General features: G+C 47.3%; 1 protein-coding gene across 1 annotated transcript in view; it reads right to left on the bottom strand.

The window, feature by feature from the left end:
- Nucleotides 1-21,424, bottom strand: part of HUWE1 (HECT, UBA and WWE domain containing E3 ubiquitin protein ligase 1) — a gene marked incomplete at its 3' end in the record, with an annotated part of 93,124 nt that overhangs the window by 19,085 nt on the left and 52,615 nt on the right. Inside the window, 13 exon segments of the mRNA XM_036740106.1 lie at nucleotides 1,951-2,220; nucleotides 2,465-2,560; nucleotides 3,784-3,906; nucleotides 4,705-4,935; nucleotides 5,439-5,673; nucleotides 6,334-6,456; nucleotides 6,924-7,140; nucleotides 9,113-9,304; nucleotides 10,147-10,250; nucleotides 10,694-10,827; nucleotides 11,389-11,634; nucleotides 14,287-14,463; nucleotides 15,038-15,095. Coding sequence (XP_036596001.1) covers nucleotides 1,951-2,220; nucleotides 2,465-2,560; nucleotides 3,784-3,906; nucleotides 4,705-4,935; nucleotides 5,439-5,673; nucleotides 6,334-6,456; nucleotides 6,924-7,140; nucleotides 9,113-9,304; nucleotides 10,147-10,250; nucleotides 10,694-10,827; nucleotides 11,389-11,634; nucleotides 14,287-14,463; nucleotides 15,038-15,095 — 2,206 coding nt within the window.

The following is a 21,424-nucleotide window of genomic DNA, read 5'->3' as shown; positions in this document are numbered from 1 at the left end:
TTTCTATCACATGGCCCGGATTGTTAGTCATCAGCACTTGAAGAATCTCACCCCAGTAACACCCTCCCTCCCCCCGGCCCATAAGCTTAGTAAATGTTTTCTGAGTAGCTACAAGAAGCAAAAAGCAGACTGAAGGGAGCCCATTAGGAGGGAGGATCCTACTTCACTGCACTAGTGACCGAAATCACTATGTTTTGCAAATGAAATAGGGTGTCCTAGTTAGTAGCCAGTGCCTTCTAAATGGAGGTATTCAGAGAAGATGGGAGGAAGGCAGGGTTCTATAAAGAGAGTGACCAGGAAGCTCAGGTCCAGAATGAGCCGAGGCTGGCCAGGGAAGCCAAAGCCGACACAAAGGTTGGGGTCTGTTGTTGTTCTCTTGGGGGGAAGGTGAGAATGGAAGAAGGGATGTGACTTCTGCTTGAGATGGACAGGACCACGATTCCCAGACATCAGACACCAGAGACAAGGAGGAGTTGCCCAAGCTGCCTTTGGCTTCGGTGGTCTCTGTCAAGGAGAATGAATGACCTTTGGCCTGGACATGACAGACGAGAAATGCAAGCTAATGCCCCAGATAGGAGGGAGGGAGAAGGAGAGGGAGAGAGCACCAGGCTGCCCCTAGTGAATTCAAATCACATGGTCCAGAAGAGAGATGGACATCTTCCCTCCTCCCTTGGAGCTTGAGAGAACTGGCTGGTGGGACTGCAGAGCGCTATGGAGGGGGATTCAGAAGATGATGAAAAAAGGGAGAGTACCCACAAGACATGTGCCCACAAGGATGGTAGACAGAGTCCCGGTTTTCAAAAGGGGGGTGAGAACAGAGTGCCTGCAAACTCTAGGTTGGGAAGGTTGCCTTTGATTCCTGGGGGAAATCCCCGGAAGGGTTATTAAGGAGATGATCTAGAAAGAGGAGTCGGAAAGCCTCTCTCCAGAGCAGGCCGGGCCTGACTAACCCCACCTCCCATCCTAGATTTCAGCAGAGCATTTGGTCAAATCTCATGTCCCATTCCTGGGGACGAGATGGATGGGCCATGTGACAGTACAAGGAGATGAGTTTGGAACAACTTCAGCAGTCAGAATTCCAGGATAGTCACTGAGAATGCAATGTCAACCTGAAGAAGGGGGATCTATGGCTGGCCTTGAGCTGCTTACCATGGCTTTGTACCCATGACTTCCATAAAGGCCTACCTGGGGTCTGCTTATCAGATTTTCAGATGACAAGGAGCTGGGGGGAATAATGAAGGCACTGGATGGGCCAGTCAGGATCCAAAAGCATCCCAACAGTCTAGAGCAGGGCTGTCCAACCTTAGGTTTTTATTGAAACAATAGACAATATAAAATTCACTAGGGATAAATGTCTTACCCTCGAGTAACAACAAAAAAACCAGCTTCAGAAAAATCAGATGAAAGAGGCTCAAAGTTAGACGGCAGATTGTCCACTTGCAGGCTGATGAATGGTTAGCAATGTACTGTGGCAGCCAAAGAAGTGGGTGGGGTGGGAACGTGGCTCCCTGGACTAGGAAGATGCAGGTGCCACTGCACCTCACCCTTGTCAAGCCTCAACTAGAGAATTGGATTTATCTGCTCAAGGTATCAAGGGTTAGGGTTAAGGCCTGCTAAGTTGGAAAGAGGTCAGAGTTTAGCCTAGAGAAAAGGAGGGAGGTGTGTGGGGATGAGGCCCTGCGGGAGCAAGGGAGTGACAAACTTGCCAACAATCGACACTGTACCCAAGGGGTACAGATGGGGGAAGGTGATCTAAGAGGGATTCCTTTCCAGATGAATTGGCTACCCTGCAAAGTACACTGTTTGTGCATGATTAGTAATGAGGAAGCTTGAGAGCTGAGGACTGTGGTTAAAAAAAAAGCCAGAGTTAGGCAACAACTGAGACTTTAAGAAGGTCGGGCACTAGGGCTGGCAGAAGGCTGCCCCATGCCCACACTAAGGAATACTCACCTGATTGACCACCTGCTTCAGAATCATGTCTCGGTAGTCAGCCCCATTGCGCTTAATGGCGGTCATGATCAAGTCACATACACGGTACACAGTGTCTGGAAGCTCATCCAGGAGATGGAAACAGCCTGGCAACATAGTGTCTGTGAAACCATGGAGCTCCTCCTGCTCCAGGGGCTCAGCATCCTGGAACTTCTCCAGGCACTTGGCCTCCTCCTCTTCTTGCTTTTCCCGGGCTTTCCGCTCTTCTTCCTCCTTCCTGCAAGCAGCTTCCTGGGAGTCAGGAAAAGTGAGGGCACATTAGGGGAAGTTAGAGCACCTGAAAGCAAAGGACTCCCCAGGGTATGGCTCCTCTCTGTGTCCATTTCTGATGGTGGATCATCAGGGAGGTCCTGGAAGAATAGGCCTACAGGCAACCCAGCGCCCCATCAGAGTGCAGCCAGAAAACCAGCGTAGACAGTGTTCCTGTCTTCCAGCTGGGCTTCCCTCAGGCAAATGACTTTGAACTTGGAGTTACCTCAGGGGACTCTGCTCTCTGATCCATTGGAATGTCCTGTCCCAGAGACATGGCAATAGCCCTCATCATCTGGTCCTCTTCGGACATACTGAGATCCTAAAGTGATGGGAGAGAAGCATGGCGAGGCCGAGCCAGAAGGCCAAAAGGCGTGAGGGTGCCAATAGTGTCAGAGGGAAGAACCATTACACAAAACCACCCAAAGAGAACAATGCCCAGCTCCCAAGAGACATGTGATGACCCTTTGCGGAGGCAGGAAGCAATCGCTCATCTGGCATATGAAATGCAGATTTTCACTCTTTTCTAATGTATTTCTTACTTTTGTTGATTTTGTTCTCAGCTTTTTCTTTAAAAAAACGTCATTTGTTAGATGGGATGGCTCTCTGGGAGAGAGTGACATATTGGGGAGATAATAATGGGAGAGGTTTTGGTGACATATATATAAAAAAACTCGAAAACTATTGAGAAAACTGTGTGTGGGAAAACAAAATTACCCCACAGAATATATCAAGTAACCATGTACCTTTACCCAAAGAAAGGAGACTCCCCTCCGTCCCTCTTTCTCAGTTCTGAGGCTTGGCTAGTGATGCTCCTCCCCTCCCCCCAGTTTGTCATAGCTGTGAGTGACTTAGGCCTGGAGTAGGAGGGCAGGGACACTGCTATACCCCACCAGACTCTGTACTAAATAGAGCCTTAAGAAAAATCTGTTCTCTCAGAGTATTGGTAGAGAGTCACGTCGCTTCTGGCAAGCAGACATAGGACACAGTGGACACAATGGCAAATAACAAGAGGGGAAAGGGGTGAAGAGTGGGATGGAAGGCTTCAACTGCCATAGTTTTATGCTATTATTCAATTCTTGGGGACCCAATGACCAATGTTCCAAGGTGGACTACAAGAATCTTGGATGCTTCTGGGCCATAAAAAGGGCAGAAAACCACAGACATGGTGCAGCACCAATTGCATGGCACATCCCTGATGCCCCCAACTAAAGAAATGGCCTACAGGAAAGTCAGCATGGTGGTCCCACGGCAGGAGAGCAAGGGAATGGCCAGCTCCTACCCCACTATCCTTACTACGCCAAACAAAGTAAATGCTAGGTCCCCAGCACAGGAAGCTGTTCTCCTAAACATGACCCACAGAATTAGGGTTGGTTTCTCCTTGGGATGACCCAGGAATGGCAAGAAACTTCCCATCAGAGCGGATGACCATGCACACTGAAGGCCAGGGACTACCCTCAAAAAACAAGTAGTGGAAAGCAAGGTCAACTGGGGAGAAAGCAAGTTTAAAGTTGTCAAGCTTGGAGGAGGATGTGCTCAACTCACCCGGACAGCTCCTCCCATGAGCGGGGGTGGGTGGGTCAGGAGATACTCGGTAGCTTGTTCCATGGTACTGGTGTTCAACAAAGCCTCCATGGCATGCTCTCTTGTGAAGCCCATGTCCATTAGCTAGAAGGAGAAAGACCTCTTCAAGCTGCTGGACTGGAGAAGGGCAACCAGAGGGTGCCAGGGATGGCCCAGCTGCCCAGACCACTTGATTCAAATGTTTTCATTCCCAGAGAAGAAGGTAAGTCCAACACAGCTTTCTGATGGCAAACCTCACAGCTTTAGCTAGAGCTGTGAGGGACTAGTAGACCGTTCTGCTGGAGCCTTGGAACTACTCTAACAAGTGAGCCCGTGGACTGCTTGTGACTGAGCAGGGTAGAGTACCAATGTTTATGCTGTTCCTAGAAGGCCCACAGCTGTCAGTTACCAAAATGTCAGGCTAGGAGTAAGGCCTGGATTGATAAAGGATAAAGGATTTGATAAAGCTTTTAAGGAAAAACCAGTATTCCTCCCTCCCTTGTCTCCTCTTGAGGGCTAAGAGGGTAGCGGCAGCCATTCTGAAAGGCAGCCTTTATTTAAATGATCTTATAGCTCTGTGGCCAGCTTGGGGTTGAACTTAAGGCCTCATTGTCACCCTCCCTCCAAGGCTGCGCTCACATCTCTTTCCCATGGATATGTGCCAAGCTGAGGTCACTTTGGAGGAAACAAAGAAATCTCTAAAAGGCGTTCTAAGTCTGAATGGTGTTAAAGCATAACCTGGCATGAAAGCTTTGAGAACACCCTGTATTGTGACTGAAATGGAAATGGTACTTTTTGGCCTTCTGTAACAGCCATAAGCCTCTGGTCTAAGGGAGAGGTTTCTAGCCAAAGGCTACCAGCAGATGTGCCCTAGCACTATGGTGAAAGGAAATGCGTTGCTACCTGCTGGAGCTGTTGCTGGTTCACTTGAGGGTCCCGGCGGGAGCCACTTTCCTCTTGCCCTGATTCTTCTTCTCCTCGGGCCCCTTCCTTATCCTTGCTCAGTCGCTCTCGGATGACAGGTTCGCCACGAAGGATGTGGCATAGGATGGCCAACATTGATTCGGCCATGCGGCCACCATATACTTTCAGTGGCTTCCGATTCCACAGGTTCTTGATGCAGGTGAAGGCTGCCTGCAAGGGGCAGGAGGGATCAGTTGAGCATGGCTCAAGGGCACACTCAATGCAAAGTCCCGAGGGCAAAGGTGACTTGGAGAGCAGGCTTTGAGGCATACAGCCACCTGCCATTGGGGAGCCCTTGTAACTTTAATTACAGTCAATCCTGCCCACCACAATCCCATGGAATAATGGAAAAAAAAAAAAACAAAAAACTTCTCAGTGACAATTCTGTAATAGAGAAGAATCTTGGATCAGGTATACTGAGCTCAATCCGGTTTGATTTCGTACATGGCAGAGGATCACTGTGCAAGGACCAGTGGTCCATGGGGGAAGGACTGATGGCTACCAAGGGCAACAATCCCCAAAGGAGGAAGCAGCAGAGCTTAGGGCTAGTGGACAGGCCCCAAGTGGGGTCCAGAATACAATGTACAAAACAAGAAAGGGGCCCAGTCTCAACTACAAGTTCATCATTTGAAGTCTGGGTAGAGAGAAAACCTTCTGGGCTATGAATCACTCACCTTCTGAGTTACGACAAGGAATCGCAGGGCACTGAACTGGGGGGGGCTCTGGCCCCCAGGAAGCTTGGCCGGCAGGGAATGGGGGGATTCTAGCACAGTGGTTGGGTTCACCATCTTCTCTACCAGCATGAGCCAGGCATCTAGGAACTCTCCTGTGCCATCTGGCAGGTCAGGGTGTTCAAGGCCCTCCGAAACAGGAACTTTGCCTCCCATGGAGAGAGCCCAGTTGAAAGTTCTAGGTGGGGAAAAGGGAAGCAAGGAAGGAACGTGTCCAAACTCCAGTGGGAGAGAAGTGACTAATTCAGTGTCTGTATTGGCAGACGTTGCTCACTCATGGGCACTAGTTTCTCGAAATTACAAGGTCTCAGCCAGTTTAGATTTCGGGCTTTCTTCACCAAGTGGTCGATAATTGAGTTCAAATGCATGATGCAGGGAACTCAACCAAGGGTCCAAGAGGAACCAGTGGTTTTGAAAGCCCTATTTAGCTTCCTTAGTAATCCTAAGGATTTTGTTTTATGCACTCAACAACATTCTGAGAAGAATTCTCTGAGGCTTCTATATCTGAATACCCCAGGGGTGCTTGAGAAAGAACTCCCAGCCTAATAATAGGGCCACTATTCAGGAAGGGGAATAAGAGATCCCTTCCCACCCATCACCCCCCATCAAAGTACCAAACGTGCCAAGAATCACCACCTATTTCCTTTCATCAGGGAAGAGGAAGACTGGGTGATACAAACCCAATGGTGATATTCCAATGGCTGCTGCTGGTTGGGTTTTTTTTGCTTACACCCTCCCCCTATAGCACAGTGACCATCCTAAGCGGATCACTGGGGCTGAACAGCCTTGCTCAATGGACAAGAGGCCTGATTCTTAGCATATACAGGGTTGTCCTTACTCAAAAAGAGCATTGTGACCTCCAGAGCAGAGGAATTTTTGCAGCATGAGGTGGTATGGGTACTTCCTTTCATCAAACAGCATGGGGGAGGTGAAGCCAACTGAACAGATGAAGAAAGTCAGCCTATACAAGAGAAAAATGGTTCTAAATGAGTCACATATCAATATGGCCTAATGAATAACACACTGATGCTCTTTCTTTGGTGAGGGGGCACATCCATAGGACATGAACCCTAATTTCTGCACTCCAGGGTATCCAGAAGCTAAAAAAAGGACAGCTCCAGGTTGGTGGCCATTTCTTTAGATCAGAAAATGCATGTCAGGAGGAGCTCCCAGACGATTTAAGTCAAGGCTCTCCTTATACAGAGGGCAAGGGCCTCCAAGGACTATACAGTAGTAAGTTAGTGGCAGAGTTGAGACCATAGAATGTTTATTTGAGGTTAAGCAGAAATCACTAAGATTCTTATTATAGAAGCCCACAAAGTCCAAGGCCTTGTTCGCACTTCTGCAGAAGGCCAGGATGAAGGTAATACTGAATGTAAGGGAATGGTGCCCAGTGCTAGGGGCCAGCAGCCTCTGGGGTTGGCTCACCTGAATCTGGGTGTGGGTGTGTATGGTGGGGGCTGCCAGGACAAGCCCTTCGTGAGGAGTTTGGTGAGGGCAGAAGCTGTTGACCGGGCTGCAGGTGTTGGTGCTGTTGTGGTGCTGGTTGCATGGTGACTCCTCCGCTGGCGAACAGGGGATCCCACACAGAGTTTAACGAGAAGCCCAAAGAGCTCAGCAAGAGCTCGGCCTAACCGTGAGGAGGCTGAAACACAGAACGCATTTCATTCAATTCTGAAGCACAAAAAGATGTCAGGTACTGGACAAGGCCCCTGGGACATGGAGGCAAAAAGGAAACAGGTCTCTCTCAATTCTACTGGGGAACATTGCAGGTTCATAGGTCAAAAAATATAAAAGAACTGATAGAAGGCACCAGAGAAGGAAGTAGGACATGAACGGAGGGAGCCTTCCAGGCTTAAAGATTTTTTGAAGGAACAGAGTCGGTTATTCATTCATGCCACAACATGGTGGTCATACCATGAAGCTGTACCAGCAGAAGGGGGAAATTGTCTGCCTATTGGGAAGGGTGACCAATTCACATGACACCCAAGCAACACCCTGGGAGGGAAAGCCTCCTCCTCCACACTACATCGTGATGAGAGGCCCTGGTGCTTCCATATTGTTCATTCTGCTCCTTCTTAGGCTTCTCTGTGCAGAATAGCTCCAGGTTGGTCCCCCTCCCCACCCCAGCTAACCCAGTTGTCTGCCAAAAACTTCTCCCACCATCTTGCTTCAGGCCAATGGGCTCCATCATCATCTCTCTGCAGGTTCTTTTCAGATCTCTTTCTCTAGCTCAAAGCTCTCATGTTCTCACTTTACCAACTGCCTTTTAGATGTTGTAAACAAGATGTCCTAAGGACATTCCAAAGCAGAGCTCATTACCTCCCTTCCTCCAATTTCCCAATCATTATTCGGGGCATCGCCAGCCTCCCAGTCACCAAGGTTGTCAAGCAACCTTGATTCCTCCCTCCCGCTGATCCCATACAGCTTATTAGTCATCACTTCTTGTCGTTTCTACCTATGAACATCTCTTTAATATTTCTTAGTTGCTGTTCATCTTTGCAGCATCTCTCGAATATCCCCCTTCCTCGTCTCACACTGCGGCCCCCTCATGTAGACCCTCATCTCACACTTGGACTACTGCCCTAGCCTGCTGGTGCGTCTGCCTGCCTAAAGCCCCTCTCCACTCTAGTCCACTCTCCACTCAACCACCAAAGTTAATTTTTCCTAAAGCGTAGCTCAGATTACGGCCCCCTCCTCCTAACAATAAACTCAAATGGCTCCTGATAGCTTCCAGAATCAAATACGGAAAGCTCTGTTTGGCATTCAGAGGCCTTTAGGACCCAGTCCCACTCCTGCCGCTCCAGTATTCCCACCCTGACTCATACTCTTCCATCCAGAGACACTGGCCTCGTGGCTGCTCAACACACACGAGACCCTCCATCTCTCAGCTCTGGGCATTTTGTCTGGCTATCCACCAAGCCAGAAAGGCTCTACCTTCCGGCTTCCTTCAAATCTGGACTATCATTGCACCTTGTGCAGGAGACCTTGCCAAATCCCATTTCCTCTGTCCCTCTCCACTACTAGTGCCATTCCTAGGGTATTTAAAATGCATGTTATCTTGCACATAGAGATGTTTGCACGTGAGTTCCTCCCAAGTTTTTGCCATTCCTGGAAACAGCAGTATGCCAAGACTGGCACAGCGTCCAGGACGCAGCAAGTACTTAATAAATGCAGATTGCCTGACCATAGTGTTAATTTTGTTCATTTCTATGTTTTGGTAGGCAAGTGATCCATTTCTGTTTGATTTTAAGTAACTGTGGTCTCTGAAGAGACAAAGTACACGCACAGCATGCCGTTCAGGGCTCTGTGCTACTTGCTTCTGCTTAATGGCGTTTCTCTGTTCCAAAGGAATGCTGCAAATGGGGGAATGACGAGGGACAGGTAGAAAAGATGGTGATGCAAAGACAAAAAAAATTCATTTTCAAGAGAGAAAATGAAGGCAAAGGTGCGGGAGACTCAAAATGACTTCAAAGTGCCCTGATTTGCCCCAAATTGCCAAATGATGGCCCCCACATTTTCCCAAGGCCTCTGTGCAGCTTGGGCCACAAGATGAAGCCAAACAGCCAGGCATTTTTGTCCATTAGGCCTCAGGGGAGACAGCAGAGACAACTCACCAGAAAGCAAAGGTTTAATCTGTTTGATTCGAGCTGCCATGGCAGGGGTAATCTTAGACTTGCCCTTGGCATCTGAGGCACTGGGCTCATCAGTCTCCATGGGAGCCAAGGTGTCACCGTCCAGGCCAATGCCTTCCAATAAGCCCTGGGTGGAGGCCTCCACGGTGGCTGTTGTCCCATCACTTTCTCCTTCTGCACAGATTGAAACAGAGGAACAGGGTGACTGGAAACGCTCTGGCTCCCTGGGTCCCTTGGCCTCATGTAAATCTCAACCCCAGTTTTTAGCACTGAACTCTGTACATGGCAGAGGTGACCCCGAATGGATTCTAAATGAAAAAGGCCACTGACATCAGCAAAAGAAAGAGACCCCTTCAACAAACTAGCCTGACACAAGTCTGTCTGGCAGTCTGATATCCTCCAACATGTGCGTGGGAAGGACAGCCAGTAATGCTGGCCCTTCTGGCTCAGAATGAATACTTTTAATGCAGGGGTGGAACACCCATGGAAGTAGATAGACGCAGTTGGGGGTGGTTGGGGGGGGGGGGAGTTCAAGCAGATTTGGCAACTGCATTTGAAGACCTTTATCCACCCACTTCTACAAAGAGACATCTTCCAAGTTCCACTGAATTCCAGATAGGATTAAAAACTCAACAGGGACCTGCTGAAGAGACCACGGGGGAAAAATACCCTAGTAGGTACCAGAGAAAAATGCCATTATGACATTGGGGCACTGTATGTGGCTCCATTTTTCTTGGCAAGGAGAGCCAAAGAACAAACAAGTTGAGTTGTGCAGTCTTTCTTCTGGGGGTGAGAGACAACAGGCCAACTAGACCAAGTAGGAGACTACTATATGGGGCTTTCCTTAAAAAAGAAACTGGCTAACATGGATAGTGTCTCTGATGAAATACAGAACAACAACAATCCAGTAGCTAGCCCTTTGACTGAGGTTCAGTAATGGCTGTCACTTGCCTTATTTGTGACCAAACAGAATTCAGGGCTAGAACTTGTACCATTAACAAGCTTCTTAGAGTTACCAGTTCTCTTGGTTCCATGAGTGGCTGTTGAGGTGGCTGCCTTCTCCTCCTTTGGGACCAACTTCTGCATGTCTGCCTGCCCAAATTCGCACCCAGAAGGGAGGCTGAAATCACACCAGAAATGAGACAAAGGTCTAGCTTCTTGGCCACTAACCAGACTAGTGACTAGCTCTTCCAGACCCAGAAGCTAAGCAAAGAGTGGCTTCTTCCTTCGGAAGAGGAGAAGCAGCTGCAATCCTAAGGACGCACTACCAAGAGCTCACAAAGCAGCCACTGGAGGACCCAAAGTGAGACCCAGCCTGAGTCTTGCTCCTGGGATCAGAGATTTAGAGCTGGAAAGGAGCTTGGAGGCCAACTCCTTAACTCCCATTTTACATTTCAAAAACTATGGTGGAAAGAGTCTACAGGACTGGCCTAGGGTAACAGCTCCAAGGCTCATTGGCTGGACATGAACTGAGATCTTTAGGACTTGTACTGGGCAACCTACTTGCCTATCAGACAAAAGAGGCTCAGGGAGAAGCTTTTCCCTATGTTTCTATTTCCCTACCTGTTTGGTGTACACAGTGAGAGCAGAACTGTGCTTTCCCACACAAGAGAACAGTAGAGCTGGCTCAGCTTGCTTAGAACACTTAGACCCAGCTGGGAACCCCACTGGTTCACTGAGATGGCACGGATCTCGCTCTAGAACAAAGAAAAGAGGTAGTGCTATCCCACACACAGCTATCTCCCGACTTGGAATGAAAAAGAAGTCAATCTCTTGATGCTCTGCCATACCCTCACCTACTCTATAGAAGACAACAGCCTGGGGAAAAGAACAGAAGACCAAATTAAGGGTACCTCCCATGTCCCTTACTCTCTGTGCCCCCTTTAGGACAGTAGTGCCTTTACTAGATTCAAAGCAAATGACCCAATATTGAAGATCCGAAATATTTCCCATGTCCCCTGATAACATCACAATTTGAACAAACCCACTTGCTACTGATAAAGGAAATGTTTACTGATTTCATCAGAAGAAACTGAAATAGACTAAAGAGGAAGAGCAATGGAAAGAAACCGGGCACCAGGAGCTAATAATCCTGCTGAGTGATCAGGAAAATTAGCGCCTTCAAGGAAACTTTGCTGCCCTTGTGGCAACTTGCCAAGAAAACAGACATCCTGGTGTTTCAAGAAAGCAACCTCACAGAGATTGGAAGGTATTTCTGAGTTCCAAAACAGCATATTCATCTGGAAGAATCTCATTACCTGGCCGACCCGGCAAGTGTGAACGAACATCATGATGTAGGCGTGAGCAGCTGTGAGGGCATGCAGTAAAGGGGTAGCCTGGGCAGAAAGGGTGGCGTCTGCGACGTTGCCAGCGCAGGCAAGCTCTCGCAAAAGCACGGAGCCCCCAGGGGCCTCAATTGGCCGGTGCAGAGGTTCCAGAGACGAGAGGATAGAGTCCAGCTGCAGAAGGCCCTCCTGCAGGACCTTGGGTTCATGAGACAGAGTCTGTAATAAATGATCCAAGGATTACAATATTTCACTGACATTTTCGTTTTTAATATAACTGTCATATCCAAACAACTTGGCCCCGCTTCCCTCCTTCCTAAGGAAGCCAATCCAACCATTAGAGCAACAGTAGGTGCGGCCTCAACTTCTCAAGCCTCTAGAACTACACTGGGTCGCTGTGTTTTAAATGTTGTTGTGACCAACGAATACAAGGTTTTCCTAGCTTTTTTCTACCTTTGTGATACTGCCTCTCTCCTTAGCAAATGATAAAAAGGGATATCCTGGAGGGGCTGAGACCTGCAAGGCCAGAATGAACAAGACACACAGTCCTGCTGCTGCGAGGGCACCATCCAAAGGAGAGGAGGCTCAACAGCAAATGGCAAGACGATCAGGTCAGACTTGGCCAAGAAATTGCTTCCCAGTGATCCACTAGCAGATTCCAACATTCTCTTGTCCTGTCCACACGTGAACAAGGAAGCAATTCATCCACCTTTTCAAGTTTGTTCGCTTCTCTCCCCAGGAGTAAAATCAAAGACTACTCACTGTCAATGGGCTTGAATAAAGACAACAGAGGACCAGCGGGGGTGCAAACGTAGCTGACTCAATCTGTAGACTTGCTTACTGTGGATGTTTTTGGGGCTTACCGTTCTTTCTCCATGAGAATGACAAGGTCTCCCAGGACAAAAAGGGACCACGCTGAGTGATCTCTGTCTGGCATCTCCCCTAGCCATACCCCACCCCACAGTTTCTCCTTAACAGGTGGAACAATTCACAACTCCACCAATGGTACATTAAAGAGCCTACATTATTCCCAATATAGATTGTTTTGATCTTAAAGTAGCCTTGCCAGTTTCATTCGAGTAACGGGAAGTCTCAGAACTGTGAGTGCGCGGTGCCTCTTAAGGTCATTTTCTATTTCATCATTTTGCTTGTTGGGTTGCCTGTTTTGTTCTACCACAGAAAGTACCTGAATGAATGTGGGACCTTTACTTCTGCCAAACATCTACCTACCCTATGTACCCTGCAGGGGGACTGCCGGGTCAAAGACAGCTAATAATTTACTGGCTTTCGTTACATATGCCCAAAAGGTTTTTCAAGAACGGTTGGGCTTGATCTAAGACAATTCTGAAGGACTTATGATGAAAACTGCTATCCATCTCCAGAGAAAGAACTGATGGTGTCTGAATACGGATTGAAGCATGCTTTTAAAACTTTCTTATTTATCTTGAGGTTTTTTTTTGGGTCTATGTTCTATTTTACAATATGACTAGCATGTAAGTATGTTTTGTACAACTACACATATATAATCCTGTATAAAATTGTTTACCTTCTCAATGAGGTGTGGTGTTGAAGGAAGAGCAGAGAGAACTTTGAACTCAAAATTTTAACAATGAATATTAAAAATTGTTTTACATGTAACTGGGGAAAAAACAAATACCAAATAAATGATTGAAAAAAAAAAAAAAAAAAAAGAATGGTCGGACTAAATCAAAACTCGCCCCAGGGCACGTTATTGTGCCCACCTTACAGTCCTTCCAACACTTGTGGTTTCAGTCTCTAAGGCATCGTGGCCAATTTGAGAACTGTCTCAGTTTCAACTGTCCATTATTTGAGGTTTGCAGTATTTTCTCACGGTTGCTGACGATGGTCTCTATTTTTTAAGAATTTGTTGACATCTTTCGTATAGGGGTATGAAATCAGTCACATAAATTGTGAATACAGACTGGACATCAGTGTACCGCTGCCCCCCCCATCCTTAGGGTAGTTGCACTGACAGTGTTTTTGGTCTAATTGTCAACTCATCCCTTCACATTCTCCTCTGTTATCCTCGGCTTCATTATGAATTCTCTCCCCAACTAGAGTTTCTTCAATTTTTCTAATGAGCCAATCCTTTGTGTTTCCAACATTTGGAATTTGTTAACAACAAACGTAGAAGGGTAGAAGAGGCTCACGAAAAGCCACTGTGAGTATGATGATGGGGGCTTCAGCACTGGGCGCAACATGAAAGAGATCTCTCATTTCTAACAAAGACAGATCATTTTTGGACAAATCTCAAGAGCAAAAGAATTAGAAGAGAAATTAGAAAAAAGGGAGATAAGGAGGAAAAAAAGACTTGGAGGTACAATCAAAAGTTCTCCTTTCTTAAACTGCCATCAGTGTTGTTGTATTCTTTTTTGCCTCTTCTGAGGCTTTAAGCCTGAGGAGCTAGTTGAGATACGAAAGTATGATGAATTCAGAGAAACAGAGGAAGACCAACAGACAAATACACAAAGAAAACCAGCACAAAACTAGAACATCAACAAAACAGTAAATGGCGGTTGATCTCAGATGAAATTATAATGACCAATCTTGGTTCTGAAAGATGGGACAAAGTTCAAAATGGTCACTGTTAGATTGGCTCATTTTCCATTGTTACAGGGAAGAGGATTTTTGGGGAATGAACGCTACTATGGGGAAATCAGCAATGTGCCAAAACCAAGAGACAGCCGTAAAAAGGGAACCATAACGGAGAAACCCAACACCTCCTCATTACACGATACCTTAATAGACAATCAAGACCATGGAGGCTCTGTTTCTCTTGCCCAAGTGAAAGGGAGGGAGTAAACAGGGCCTGTGGGTTGGTGGGTAGGTGGCCATTCTGCTGGACCTTACCAGTATGGACTTGCAGACCCCTGCCACAGCCTGACAGGCAGCCGAGGTGGGAAAGTCGATGGGCAGGTTGGGGAGCCCCAGGATAGTCACAAGAGGCAGCAGACCCTTCTGATTCACAAACTCCTGGCAGTGGTCATCTGTTGTATTATTGCTTAAAATGGATTCCACAAACTTCATCTACAAACAAAAAAGCAGGCAAAGTTCTAACTGGAAACAAAGCAGGCAAAGTCTCTGGCTAGCCCTGGGCTAATACCATTTAATCACAGGCACTCATGCCCAAGTCCACCAACCCATAACCTCAAGGGAAATAGGCCAGTGGTGTGCACAAGAAACCAAAGAAAATGGGACCTTAATGTGAATCAAACTAAGATTATTATTGGAGAGCTCAGCCAATATAAAGCCCCAAATCTTCTTTTAGTATTTTAGGACTGCTTACCAGCGCCCCCACCCCATCCCCAATCACGTATAAACATGACTGTGAAACATGTGAAAACAAAGGCTAAAGGGCTTTAGGAGCAGTGCTAACTTGAGTTTGGGAGCCACTGGCCTGGCATATCATAAACTAATTCCTTCACTACCAGGGCGTGGAATCTGACTAAAGCTGGTAGAAGCAGGAGCCACTTCCTTGCTATCCCTCCTCCCCTGACCTTTTGCCCTTTGCTCCTCCCATTCATTATTGGGGGTGGTGTGGTGTCATCACTTTCCTATGCTTTCCGTACCCCCCATCCCTCCATCTCCAGCAGCAGCTTACCACATTGAGGATATAATCCATGAGGGGAATGGGGACCCGCTCTTCTGTTCCAACAACCCTGGAGAAGGGATAAAGAAAACACTGAGAAACTGTCGTAACCACACTTTAATCCAGACAGAAACTTCAAAAACAATTAGCAACAGGAATCGTGGAGTTATTCCAAAAATGATCATAAGTCTTTTTACTAATAGGAATAAAATATTTTTAAAAGGAATAAATAGTGAAAAAGTTACAAATGTCCTTCTCAAGGGAGGAAAAATGAAACACAAGTGTTTGTGCATGCGCACAGCACAGTACCTTACAGCATGTTGTTGCTTCAGGTTTTAGCACAGATGGGAAGGAGAGGAGGACTGTAAAATATTCCCGCCACAAAGACATGGACTTCTCCACAGACAGACTGGAAGAAGGGTGCCAAGGCTCCAACTCTCCCGACCTCCCTCTGCTTCCTTCCTGGCCCCTCCCCCAAACTGCTTGTTGTTCTTACCGTTACACAAAACAAAAACCATCTGGCCATTTCAGCTGCCTGGCAAAGAGGCACCAAGGTCAAAATGCAACAAAGCAAGGAGCAGGCCAGGGCCATGGGGAGAAAGTGAATCAAACAAAATGTGGACATGCATGATAAAATCAAGAAAGTGATGCTCAATGAACCAAAAATGATCTGCAGGGCTGCATTCCCTGAAGGGGCAAGAGAAAGCTTTAGATTGAGTTGCCAAAGAAACAGCTGTGGACAAGCCTGCCAATGATGCTCAGTAAGGAGGACCAAGACTGCCTGCCTCCCCATACCACAACCCACAACTGGTCAGAAACCGGAGGAGCTCAAAGTGATCTCTCACTCGTGCTGGGCTCTGAACCACTGGACTTAAACTGATGCCCAGGACCCTGGGGTAATAATGGATGCCGAAGGATCAGCACATCTTTACCAACTGGGGAATGAAGAGTCAAGCTTGATGGACATTTGGTGAAGATTAGGAAGACACAAGATTTCCCCAGCTACTCAAGCCATTGTGTCATCCAACCCCTATATACGTAGACCAGGGCTGTCCAAAACACGGGCCGTGCGCCCCCATGAGGCCTGCCTTTGTCCACCACAAGCACAGAAGTCAACACAAATGCTTTAAATCATTTATGTCAATTTCCACGCCATAGTAAACACAGGCAGGCTGCACCCTGGACAGCCCTGACATAGAACGTTATCCTCCCTATGTATACATGCACTGTTTTATTAAAGATTGGGAGTCTTGGGGCAGCTAGGTGGCGCAGTGAGTAGAGCACCGGCCCTGGAGTCAGGAGGACCTGAGTTCAAATCCGGCCTCAGACACTTGACACACTTACTAGCTGTGTGACCTTGGGTAAGTCACTTAACCTCAATTGCCCTGCCCCCCCCCCCCCCCAAAAATTGGGAGTCTTGTAAATCACCCTGACACACCACAGACCATGCCTAAAGTTTGTCACCCTTTCACTTCAGGAATGAACCCTCCCTTGGGGCCTTGTTATCTTGATGCCTGTCTTGCCAATCACCTTACCAGCCCATAATGTATCGTTGCTCACTCCTTTTCCTGGCACCGCCCCCCCCCCCCCATCATGAACCTGTGGATCAAATCATCATTACTTTGTCATCGGTGTAGAACTACTCTGATACAGCCCCATTCACCAGGCCAAGAAGTGTCAGGCTTGAATGCTCTTCATTGGCTACCACACCCCTCCATTAAAAAGTAAACACCTTGAGGGCAAGAAATGTTTGCTTTTATTTCTATCTGAGCCCAATGTCTAGGGAGGGTTAGAGGAAGAACTAAGGAATCATGGGATCAGAAAAGACCTTCAATAGTAGGTGCCACTTGAGAGAAATCTTTCACTGAGTGGGATTTAAAGAGGTTAAGGAAGGAGAAAAGTGAAGGCAAGAGGACCAGTTGGTATTAAAGGTATGGAGGAAGGAGATGAAACATTGTATATGACAGAGGGTATGAAGGACAGTTTGGTTAGAGAGTAGAGTAGACTGAGGAAGAGGAAAAGGAAAAAAGGCTGGAAACAGAGGCTGGCTCCAGACTGTGGAGGGCTTCGAATGTCAAACACAAGAGAAGCAAAAGGGAGCCATGGTCAGAGCTGGGCAGACAAGCCAGTGGTGAGAAGAAGAAAGCAGAGACCAAGTGGGAGCTGAGTGCGCCAATGCAAAGTAAAGGTGAGGATGGTCTGGTAGAGGGCAATGTGCTTTGGTATGGAGGATGAGGGAGAGGTAGAGAGAAAGGAAGAATCAAAGGATGGTAGTAAGGTCTGCCTTTCAGCTAAATACAGAGTGAGAGAAGGTGATTGACTCTGATCCAGTTTGCTGTTTCAGCAGGATGTGACGGCAAACACGAAGTAAGAGAGAAAGAATCCAGCCATGCTCTTCTCAGTTCTGGTCTGGACACCAGTGAAAGAAGGATGCTGAGAGCCAGGAGTTTGACAGCCACGGCAGGAGGCTCACGGGAGGGAACTGGAAATGCTGCTCCTTGAAAAGAGAAGACTGAGGATGAAAGGGAGGAGAAATAGGAAGCATTCCCAGGGCAGCTAGCTTAGAATCACTCTGCATGGCCCCAGAGTGCAGTGGCCAGAGTGGTGAAGATGCAAATAGAGGCTTGAAGCTGGAAACAAATTCCTTATCAACGAGAATGTCTCAATGGGAAATGAGTGGCTGATTTCTCATGGAGATTTCGTTTTGGGTATGCGTGGACTAGTTGAGTACTAAGGAACCTTTCAACTCTCAAATGCTGGGCTCTTTGATGGGGGATGTGAGCAAGTAGGAAGAAGATTCAGTGAATGCAGGGTGCTTAATGAGCTCTGGAGCACAGAAAGGCTGATGATGGGAGTCCAGAGAAAGAAATGAAGACCAAGCCCAGACTGAACGCTGGCAAATTAGAATCCGAAGTCTGGACCTCAAGAAAGGTGAGAAAAGTCAAGAAAAGGCTCCTTTCTACCTTTCTCTGTGAAGGGGTTGAGGGGGGGTAGGGGGAGACAGAGAGAACACCCTAACCCTAAATGCACACGTTTGTGTTCAAAGGATCACAGCTAGACTTGATGAATAAATGTGTCGGATACTTTTTACTGAACTGCCTTTCTTCTCACCGCAAGGGATAATGGAAAGGAAATGAAAAAGCAAACAGTGAGAAAGAGGTGAGGGGGAAAAGATGAAAAGGGAACAAGCAAACACATTTTTTTTTTTTTTAAAGAAAGCTCAAAGGTAAGCCAGGCAAGAAGCGAGAAAGGCTGAGTGCAGATTGAGTTCTGGAGGAATTTGGATGCGAGGGAGATGGGGATGATGACACGATCTGCAGATTCAAGCAAAGGTTTCTTATTGGGCCTATCTGCTGGCAGCAGAGAAGGAGCCAATGGATAAAGAGAATGGTCCAGTAGGACTACCAGCTGGCACTCTGAAGAGCTCGAAGAGAGGCAGTGGAAACCTGCCTATCATCTCAGCAGCAATCCTGTGGCAGCCAAGACCTGGAAACAAAGCAGATGTTCATTCACTGGCAAACGGCTCCCACAAACTGGGGTATAGGAATGATCATTGCAACAAGGATGGAATGAGGACACCTGGGACATGGTCGTTGACCTGAAAGACTCAAGCACAAGGTACAGGATGATCTTCATGGAAAAGACAGAGAGCAACTGAGTGATTTAGGAGCTCCTCTTATTAGTGAGCAATTACGATTCTATACCATGGATGAGGACAAAAACTGGGGGGACAGGTAAAGGACCACAGGTTTAGACTGAGACACAGATTTGCAGACATGGGTAACTTAAGGTTGTGGGTGAGAAAGAGAGGGGCCAGGGGCATGTGGCATCTACTCTACATCCAGAAGCCCCCCAAGTGGCAGGTTCTCCCTGCCTCACCAGTACTGGAGGTGGTCAAAAAGCCCCAAAGAGGGGCGGACCCTGGAGAAGTCTGGAAGACTCTATCCTAAGGGCCCTGAAATCTAGCACTCTGACTCTCAAAGGTCCAAGGGAGCTTCAATCTGAGAGGTGGAGTTTCCTGGAGGAACACTGGCAAGTTAGGGTGGGGCCAGGAAGGGTTAATCTGGTTATCTGAAAGCCCAGCAAGAGAGGGAGCCCGGCCTGGGCAAAAACAACAAAACAACAAAAAACCACTCCAGGACCTAAAATGGAAGAGATAAATAAAGAAAACAATGATCAGCAGGAGAGAGTAGAGCTAGAGGTTACCTCAAAAGAACAAAGCCATGGACAACACAGGTACTTAAAAGAGACAAAGCAACAGAGGGAAAAAAAAAGCTCTCAGGAAAGTTGGGAAAAGCCAAGCAGTTGTGCTGAAAACTGGGCTGGGCAGATGGTGCTGAGGTGAGGAAGGAGACAGGCCACTGGACTTCCAAGAGGGCGACAAGGTCACAGCGGGCCTTAGATACTTCCCAGTGGCTTTGGGACTCTGGACATGCTTAACCTCTCTCCCCCAGCCTGTCTCCTCATCTGTAAAAGGAGGGTCATAATAACATTTACTTAGACAGGGTTATTGTGAGAATCAAAGATATCATGTATGCAAAACACGCAACAAGTCTTAATGGTCCAGACAGAAAAGCTAGTCCTCAGAACAGATCGAACAGAAGGGGGAGGAGGGGGAGAAAACGTGTGATATAGTAAATATATTTGAAAAAAAATAAAATAAAATAACCCAAACCCAAACCCAAACCATTAACCTGGGAATCAGGTCACATTGAGTTTTTAAGAAACACTGGACTCCCTGAAAATCAGGACACTCTATTTCAAGAAATCATAGATGAAAATTACCCAGAGCTATTACAGGGCAAAGCAAAGACAGAAAGAATCCACCTATCACTTCAAGCCCCAAAGGAAAATCCCAGGGATATCAGAGCCTAAAGCCAGAGTTCCTAACAAAGAAAAACCAATGCAGGCATCCACAGGAAGTTGAAAGGGCAGAGTGCCACACCCCCCAACCTGGCAGAGAGGGTACGGTGAACTGGCATCCAATATTCCAAAGGCTCAAGATATGGGATTATGAGCATGAAATCTAAGTGTCCCATAGAGGAGAGGGAATGGGCCTGTAAAGGAGAAGAAATATCACACATTCCGGACGGAAAGACCAGAGCTGAGTAGGAAAGTAGCAGAAGGATTTGATGAGGCCAGCCTAAAACTCTACCAAGGGAGGAAGAAACAAGATCCTCAAGGTCTTCAAAGAGTACTGAAGGAGTGGAATGAGAAAGACAGGCCCTGGGGAAGGGTGGGTTGGGTTAGAAGAGGGGAGAGAGAACAAAGACACTCATGAAGACAGAAGAAAGAAGAACGGGGTGGAGGGGACTTACTATTTCTCATACCTGGGGTCCATAGAGAGAATAGTATCAAAGATGGAGGAAGGGATAGAAGGAACAGGCACCAGATGAGCCAGATGCTTTACCAGAAATGGACAAAGCAAGGTGGAACAATGTGGCTACACATAGCTGGGTACAAAATAAAGAATCAAGTTCAAGAGAAAAAAAGTGGGGGGGGGGGGCACGAGGCAGGGAGAATTAGGGAAAGTACAAGCCAAAGAAAAAACCCTAAACCTCATCAAGTGCAACACCTGTGCACCCATGGATGTGCATGCACACACATGCATGCACAGGCGAAGGGAGGAGGGTGGTGAAAGTCACACAGAAAAATCTGAGGAGAGCAGAGGGCATCAGTGAACAGAACAGATGTTCAAATACCCCTAAGAAGATAGCAGTTAAGCCACAAAGTAAGCAGGACAACTTTACTGGGGGTGGGTTACCAGAAACTACATAAAAGAAGTTCTGATCTAAGAGGCAGACGTAGGCAGGCCCCACGACCTCGGCCCAGAAGATGCCTGTGGCCAGCAGGAAGAGTACGGCTGAGGCACACACAAACAGAACAGAAAGGGATGTGTGGGGCCCACTGCAAATGGGTCTGGAATCAGGCCTCTCTCAGCTCTTTCTTGCATTCTTCCTTCAAAAAAACCTCGTTTTCATGTATCTTAATGAAACTGGTTTCTTTTGTAACTCTTTTATTTTCTGAAGCAAGAACGCACCAGGACATGAACCCAAAGGTGAAGTATTCCAATTCTCCTAGAGGTTGGCCACAGAAAGACCAATGAAGAGGGGTGGAGAAGGGAGCACCACAGCTGAAGGTCAGTATCTGTAATGTCCCAGCCACAGCATAAACCACAGAAATGAAGTCCCTCGCTTCCCTCAAGGAGCTTATATTCTACAGATTTAAAAACCAACCAAACCATGCAGGGCATATATGGATGTGGCCAAGGGGGAGGTCACAGAAGTTGGGAAGGCAGAATGTTGGAAGGACCAGCCAAACTTGGAGAAAATGAACGAGCAGGTGATTGTTGTTAGGCTGAATGGTGACGTCTTGAAGCCTGGAAGTGACATTCAGCAA

The sequence above is a fragment of the Trichosurus vulpecula genome, chromosome X, assembly GCF_011100635.1.
Source record: "Trichosurus vulpecula isolate mTriVul1 chromosome X, mTriVul1.pri, whole genome shotgun sequence".
In the NCBI taxonomy this organism is placed as follows: domain Eukaryota; kingdom Metazoa; phylum Chordata; class Mammalia; order Diprotodontia; family Phalangeridae; genus Trichosurus; species Trichosurus vulpecula.
This window is presented reverse-complemented; position numbering and strand designations above follow the sequence as displayed.